Genomic DNA, 8555 nt, shown 5'->3' with positions numbered 1-8555 from the left:
TAATGTATTTGATTGAGTAATATGCATAATTTTTCCAAGTTGGTGAGTCAATTCTTGAGGTTAGGATGTTTTGAAGTAGTGTTCTTGAGTTTTCACTTGTGTATAACATGCTTAGTGTAAAAACTTGAATTCTATATAGTCATTGTAGACTAGATTGAATGTCTTTCTTGTTGTAGAAGTGTGGAATCTTCTCTGATTATTTTGCTTATGGTGAAGAGTTTTTCAAGGACAAACAAGGCTTTAAGTGTGGGGTGGTGATCTGAGGTAGATTTATGCACCTTAGTGTTTCTATCTAGGCTTAATTTGTCTTATTTTAAGGATTTATCTTCTGATTAATGAGTATATTTTGATATAATTAAGAATCTAAGTGCTAAAATACATTATTATAATGTTTAAGGTGTGCTTCAAATAAGTTTGAAATCAATTTGATCTCCTAGAGTTTAGATGAGAAAACTAGTGTTACTAGCTTAATTATGTATTGTTCTAGTTGATCTCAATGGATTCTAGTGTGTGTAATGAGTTACTAAGGGTATAATAGTATAATTATGTGTGTAATAACTTGTTTATAGTGTTTAAGTTTCAATTTAAACAAGTCAAGAGACAAAACACTAAGTTAAAAATCAAAAGGACAAAACAAGTACTCTTAGCGTAAGTTACTAGTTCGCCGTCTTGGATTGTATGTTGTTTTGAGCTATAATTCATGGTGTTTGATGCTATAGGATGATTTTTAATTTTATAACTATGATATATAGATGATACAAAAGTTGTACATCAAGTGGAAACAACACCACAAGTCTTGTAAAGGATGGACAAATACATGGGACAAGACTTGACCAAAAATGGACATTTTGGAGTTATTGGAATGCCACAAACCTTAGACACCGAGTTAGGGACATCACACACCCTTGCTATCATACTAAATTACAAATTTCAATATCTCACCACAATTATGACATTCCATGGAATCTAGTAACCACGATAAGGGCATGGCACGATCCTGTGTCAAAATCAGCAGCTTGTGTCCAAGTATAATTATGATACTTAGTTGTTATGTCACTACCACAAAAGAGGGTTTTCGCAGCAATAAAAAATAATTTTAGCGGCAACAATAATTGCCTCGAATTCATTTACTAGTCATTGATCTTTAGCCGGCAATTCAAACGTCGACAAAGTCTTTGGCGGCCTTTGTTATGAAAGATGGTAAAGGGTAGTTTTTATTGCCGCTAAAAGTCATTGATTTTAAGGGAAATGTTTTGCGGCAATTATCTTGGTTGCTAAATTAAATTCGTAACGGCTAACTGTATTCTTATACCGTCCATTATTATCATCAGTAAATCCAATTACATTGTCATTAAACGCTAGTAGTTTTAATGACAATTATTTTGGCTGCTAAATTCAAACCACAATGACTAATTATGATCTTTTAGAGTTCATTAGTATCACTGATAAATATAATTAAATTATCGTTAAAAGTAAATAATTGTAATGACAATTATTTTGGCTACAATATTTCTTCTAAAAACGTCTTAATTTTTCCTTTTAGCATCAATTTTTGTTGTCAGTAAATATAACTAATTTTTCGTTAGTAGTTTTAATCGTTAACAAAATCATTTAGTGACAATTACAAATGCTATAAATACATCTCGTGAAAATATTTTAATTGCGACATTAGCATTGATTTTTATGGCTAGTAAATTCTAATAATTGACTATAAAATTCACAATCTTTTAATAGAAACAAATTTCGCCAAATGCTAAAAAGTATATTACTATTAGTTCATGAAAAATTTCTCAGTTAAATTTAAATAAATAAAAGTACTAATCCAAAACATCAATATTGTTACTTAAAAAATAAACTTGTGTTGTTTCAACTAATATAACCAGTCTAGTAGAATAATATCTTCAAATAATTTTTGCAATTCTTCATCATATCGAAATCTTGAACATGCTATCAAATTGTATGACCTGAAATAATAAAATATATATGTCAAAAAACAAAAAAGTAATGTGTCGAATAATGCTTGTAGTATTAGAATACAATTTAGATATAACATCATACCTAGAGACCATCTTTTTGTTCACTACTAATACACTCAAAGCTAGCTGCCGGTGGTTGGCTTTCTATGTCTCTACAACAATGCTCTTTGTGATTAATTTTAAAGTGTAAATTACCAAAAAACAGGAATTTTTTCAGTTTTTAATGGAGAGGAAGGAAACTTTGGTAAAGTAATTATCGCTATAGAGGTTCAAGAAAAATTGCAAGATTGGGACTTAGATCTAGTAGCTACAATAGGTGATCAAAAAGCTTTGGCTTTAGTTAATCATGTTGTAAAAGATGGACAAACTCTTGAAAATCAAGAGTGTGAAACAATTTTAAAACCAACACTTGCTACTGCTCTTGATCGAGTTTCGATCATGTCATTGAAACTCAAAAATTTTAGGTAAAAACTAAGTTAAATTGAAGCTACAAGGAATATTCATATTATTGCAACGGATGTGGGAGAATCTTGGCAGCAATCAGGTTCTAACAACATTGATAAAGCAGGGGAACACCAATAGATATAGTTGATACATCCAAAGTTGATTCGGAACAGAAAACAAGTGCTATAAAAAAGGGCGAAATTTCTAAAAATTTTGCATAGTATTTTTTATCACCCAAAAGACAAAAAAATAGCCATTATTCCTAAATAAGTTCCAAACTTAACCCCTTGCAAGAATAGGATCCAGTGGAAAAACTAAAATATACTAGTTGAAATAGATTATTAGAATTGTTAGAATAAACATAATAAAAAACAAATCAAAGGAAAACTTAGATAGTACTGTTAACGATATAGAAGAGTAGTACCGTGAGAAAATGGTGTATTTCCAATATCACTAGGTATCCTTGTTGTCTGTGCTACTCGTTCATGGACAATACTGTTTGGAACCTGATAAATATTAACACGATAGTTAAAAACACTTTTAAAGGATACTAAAAACTTATAAAATCAGTTTGGCTGTTCACTTGAGGTGTCATTAATATTTTGAGACATCAATTCATTAGGAGCATATTTTCTCATAATTTGTCTCATTTGGAACAATTCTGATTGCATCATCTCTTGATTTTGTTTCATCATATTCATTTCTTCATTTTGTTTCTCTTTTAAATCGATGGTCTTCTATTCTAAACTTTGCATAACTTCATTGGATGAGTCCTCTACAAAAATATTTCTCAAGGAAGATCTACGACCTTACAAAACAGAAGGAGTTAGACCAAGTCCTAAACCACGAACATACGTACTTTTTTCATTTCCAAACACCTGGGAATACACATCTCCTTCATAAGAAACACTGTGATGAGGTTGGTCATTTATCATGTCCTAACCGTAGAATACAAATTAAATTCAATTATGAAATTTATTTATTTGCTTTTGAGATTTTACTATTTGTAAATTAAAAAAAATAAAAGAAAAAAAAAACTTACAATTGCCCTAGAAGAATCATCATCTAGTGATCTACCATCCTTACATTTCGTATGAGATAATACAAAAATTTCTGTAGGCTCTATCCCATTTTCAGTCTAAAATAATAAAACTGATGTCAGACATGCAAGATTTTCCAATAATTTTAGTCAAGGAACTAAAGAGAATAAAACCACATTGCATTATTGAAAAAAGAAACAACCTATAATTTCTAAAATAAGTAAGCGAACAGTAATTGTAGAAGATGGAATAGAGCACACCATTATCCCAGTTAAAACAAAGGGACCGTATCAAGTGTTCATCTAACTAAAACACATGATATTAATCAAGTGTATAATACTTCTTTGAGATTTTCTTATGCATTTTGACTGAACTGAAATAATGGATTTAAAATTTTACATCTTACAACTTTAACTAGTTTACCTTCTCAGCCATCAAGGTTGCAATACTTTTGGATCCTCCCATGTGAGGCATCTTTTGCTTGCTCCTATTATTTCTATCTGTTTGAGTACGTCTCTGCCATTCCAAAAGTAAAACAATTGTTATATATATTATAAATAAAAACTGAGCATAAATAAGATCAAAACATTATGAAAATAGGCATTAGGGATATATTTTTAGATTTGCTGACACCTTAGCTTTCTCAGAAAGCCAATAAGAGAAAAGCCCACTCCATTGATCCCTCGATATATGACTTGGTCTATTTTTCAGTAAAGCATCTTTAGTCTTATACTTTGGAATATATTCACTTTTCAAGTAACACTTGTAATCTCTCCACTTTTTTCCTAGGGACTTTAAGACAGTCTTCTCCACGTTTTGGGATTGTGAACTTCTTCTGAAAAAATAGAAGTCAACATTTAAATGATAAAATCATGTATATTTGATTGATCTTGTTTACATCAAAATAATAATAATAACTACATCGTACCCTCACAAAATTTAGCAATTTTTTCTTTTCCTCATAGTCAAAATTACTCCAATCATCTATGTGTAGAGGTATTAATTCTGGAGTTCTCGCAATAATTCCTAGAAATCTAGAAAGCTTTCGACCTTCTTTTCCAATAGATTGATTACGACTATTAAATAACACATCAACTATCTTTCCTGGTGGAAGTTTCCAAATATCTTTTAGTAAAGTAGGACCACGTACATTATTTGTCTTCAAATTACCTATAAGGAAAGATATTTGAAGGTCATCATATGGTAAAAATTTATAAGAATAAACAATTGAGAGATTCTTATAAATTTGTTAAATGGTAATATCGCAGCAGAATAAAGTTCCATGAAAGAATATCATATTGTAGCAAAATACTAACCCAAGACAAACTAGCTTTTGCTTAGCAGATTGAAATTTGTGAGGGTGCTCTGTAAATCTTGTGCTTCATTATGATATATCTTTATGAGAGACTAAATAGTATGCAACTAAACACCCAAACTCTAATAATATGATTTTTTTTCAGCATGTACAACTAATAAAATCAAGTCAAAAAGTTTTACCTGATTCCCCAGTGCCACCATACGAATTCTTCATCAACTCATTAGATTGGCCATCATGATCTTGGATTTTAGAATGGTTCTGATTATTCATCAACTGATCAATATAAGGTTGGGCTCGATCGATGTTTTTTCATCTATCAACCATTCATTATAGTGCCACACATCTTCATCATTTTGTTGTTGAATGTCTAATCTATTTCGACCTCTAGTTTGCATTATTCTTTATCCAAAATGAAGTAACTATCTAGCTGCATTAAGTTACACAAGTATAAAAATAATAGTACACATGCAAAACAAGAGGAAACATCGTCGTCATCTCAAGCTATAAAAACACAAACTAATGCAACAGGTTAAAAAAATTCAATTCCTAATAATGCATTCACACTTCACAATTCAAGGAATATAATAAATACAAGTAAATTCAAGTAAAGAGAATTCATTCAAAACACACATTAATCAACCAACACAAACATGGAAAATCCATAGCTAACTAACATGTATTTTCTAAAAAATGATTTAAATTGAAAGAAAATTCGTAAAGGTATTCAACCAAAATTTCTATATAAAAGACAATAAATGCCTAAAGGTTTTTTAATAATAAGGTATATTTTATAATAACCACCTATCTTAGTCAGAATAATTTTCATTTTTAATGTTATTTCCTCCCTTAATATTATCTTCATAATCATTTGGAGAAGCCTGAGTATGGATGTCCATATCAATTTCTATCACATCGACGCCACTTCTTATCCAATCATTATTCTCATAATCATTTGCTGGAACATGAGAATTTTCTAAGATATCTATGTCATTCGAATCACTCTACATTGATGACTCGAATGACAAACTATTTTCTTCTCCCATATCAAAAATGTCTCGAGGTTTAATTAACCTAGGGACAAACCATTCACGATCTTGAGGATCTTGCACAAATATTACTTGTTGAGCTTATTCTGCAAAAATAAAGGGCTCATGACGTTCTCGATTGCCAGAATCTTGCAAGCATGAAAAATTCACAAGTGTGAAACTCAAGTCATCTTCCTTAACTCCTCTACTTTTGGTTGCATCAATCCAATCACACTTAAACAAGACAACTTTAAGTTCTTCGTAGTAGTTTAACTCTACAATGTCATTCATTTTTCCATAATATGTGATATACGTAGATTTTGGAGCATTGTCACGAGAACTTGCATAACTTTCGGTCTTAGAAATGACCATAACACTATATTTTGTGTCTTTAGGAACTCTTTACTTTGCTTTGTTCGGAATCGAAACCCATTATTTACATCATACGCACTGAATCTTTTTGCAATGTTACTCGGTCCTTTTGCAAGGACTTTAACATCCTTTGAGATATCAGATGTGGCCTCCAGCTCTTTCACCTAACCAAACAAAAATATACTATAAATGTGGATATAGGTACATGTACAATAATTTAAGATACTTAATCAATTAGTCATACAACTTAATTTCTCCTTGAACCACTCATTAAATGTATCAAAATGCAAATGATCAAGTTGATGTTGTGTCAAATGATGCTTATGATGTGATCTCTTTATCTCAACGATATGTTTTCTATTCATGTAACTTATATATATATATTATTTTTTATCAAATAAAGTAAAGTAATGTATACATAATTAGTTAGATATAAAACTTGCTTTTTGTAATTCTCAACCACCTCAAAGTCGCAATCGAAAAGCACATGTCGATGTTCTTCCAACAATGTTTTATCATCCATTTCAAATACATCTTCTTGACCGTATGACTCTCCGGTACTAGGGAAAAGACATTCTTCTTTACTAGTCTCATGCTGAATTTCACCATCACATTTTCTTGACCAGTAAGACCTTGAATCTCCACCCTCCAGATATCTTGAGCAAAATTTTAAACACTCATTTGCTATATATGCTTCTGCTATTGAACCTTCTGGGCATGCACGATTACGAACATATGATTTTATGGTACCTAAATACCTATGGAAAAATGAGATGTTATTAGTTTGTTAATACAATATGTAACAGTTAAAGATATAGAATAAATTGCAGTGATATTAACAATACCTCTCAATTGGGTACATCCAACGATAGTGTGTGGGCCCTGCAAATATAGCCTCAGTTGCCAAGTGTGTAACCAAGTATACCATAACAATAAAGAATCCTGGGGGGGAGGGGAGTTTCTCCATAGTAGACAATGTTTCTGGAATTTTTTCTTCAAGTAATTTAAACTCTTCTAGCTTTAGCACTTTGCTACATAGAACACGAAAGAATGTACATAGTTCAGTTAAAACGGAATGAATCCTTTTATCTGTTGATTTTTTCAAGGCAAGAGGAAGAAGTTCTTGCATTATAACCTGACAATCTTGAGTTTTTAGCCCAGATATCTTTCGTTTTCGAATCCAATGTGAGATATTAGATGCATAGCCATGTGGAAACTTGGCATTTTGTAGTACTTCATGAAACATCTCCTTTTCATTCAAAGACATTGTGAAATAAGTAGGAGGAAGATATGCCCTCCCACTAGATTGATATTGAGGCCATAAGCTTGCCCTTATTTTCATCTCCTTCAATTCCAATCGAGCTTCTACATTGTCTTTAGATTTTTTACCAAGACCTAATAGCGTATACATTATGTTATCACACATATTATTTTCTATGTGCATTACATCAAGATTATGGAGCACCAAGTTATACTCCCAATAAGGAAGATAAAAAAATATACTCCTCTTTTTCTATGTGTGTTTTATCACCTCACTTGCCTCGTCACTCAATTGGCCTAGAGTAAATTTTATATCTTTAACTTGATTCAATACTTGTGACCCATACACTGCACAAGGTGCAGTACTTGTTTCTTTAGTCCCATCAAATGATTTTGCATCATTTTGATATTTGTAGCCCAACTTCAAGAAACTTCGATGGCTCATGTAACAAATTTTTCCCATATTTCAGCCTTTTAGAGTGAGTGTTTATGTTACAAGAAGGGGATGAAAATCGACTACAAGTGCTCCATCTAAAGAGCGTACCATACACTGGAAAATCATTTATAGTCCACATGAGAGTTGCTCGTATTTGAAACGTCTTCTTTGAAGAGGCATCATATGTTCTTATACCAACATCCCACAATTCAATTAACTCTTCAATTCACGATTGCAAAAAAATATCAATATTATTGCAAGGGGCCTTTGGTCCAGAAATGAGCAATGATAGAATGAAAAACTCTTCCTTCATGCACATCCATGGTGGAAAATTATATGGTATTAAAATCACTGGCCGTGTACTGTGAACAGTTCGTATAGTTGCAAATGGATTAAACCCATCAGAAGCTAATCCCAGACAAACATTTCGAGGATCCCTAGCAAATTCTGGATATCTACTATCAAAATTTTTCCAAGCTTCAGAATCTACCGGATGTTGTAGAACTCCATCTTTATTCCGCTCTTCATGATGCCATCGCATTTCTTTAGATGTTTTTTAAGACATAAACAATCTTTGTAGCCTTGGTTTTAAAGGAAAGTACCTTAGGACCTTGGATGGAATTTTTTTAGAATTATTTTTCCATCTAGAAGCCCCATAAATTTTGCAATTATTGACATCCTTAC

At 31.6% G+C, this 8555-nt stretch overlaps 1 protein-coding gene across 1 annotated transcript; it reads right to left on the bottom strand.

Annotated features, from left to right (window-relative positions):
* Positions 1-5905: 5905 nt before the first annotated feature.
* LOC124898547 lies at positions 5906-7586 on the bottom strand. The gene is made up of 4 exons (XM_047412183.1): positions 7021-7586; positions 6615-6933; positions 6244-6339; positions 5906-6160 (listed from the first exon to the last, which is right to left on the bottom strand). The coding sequence occupies exons 1-4, from the start codon at positions 7584-7586 to the stop codon at positions 5906-5908; spliced, it is 1236 nt and encodes a 411-aa protein (XP_047268139.1).
* Positions 7587-8555: the final 969 nt, after the last annotated feature.

Source organism: Capsicum annuum, chromosome 5, assembly GCF_002878395.1.
Source record: "Capsicum annuum cultivar UCD-10X-F1 chromosome 5, UCD10Xv1.1, whole genome shotgun sequence".
NCBI lineage: Eukaryota > Viridiplantae > Streptophyta > Magnoliopsida > Solanales > Solanaceae > Capsicum > Capsicum annuum.
This window is presented reverse-complemented; position numbering and strand designations above follow the sequence as displayed.

Coding starts and splice junctions, on each gene's coding strand:
- LOC124898547 (XM_047412183.1), bottom strand. CDS start 7,586: ATGTATACGCTATTAGGTCTTGGTAAAAAATCTAAAGACAATGTAGAA. Junction 6,934..7,020: donor TGGATGTACCCAATTGAGAG/GTATTGTTAATA, acceptor ATTTTTCCATAG/GTATTTAGGTACCATAAAAT. Junction 6,161..6,243: donor AAAGATTCAGTGCGTATGAT/GTAAATAATGGG, acceptor GTCATTTCTAAG/ACCGAAAGTTATGCAAGTTC.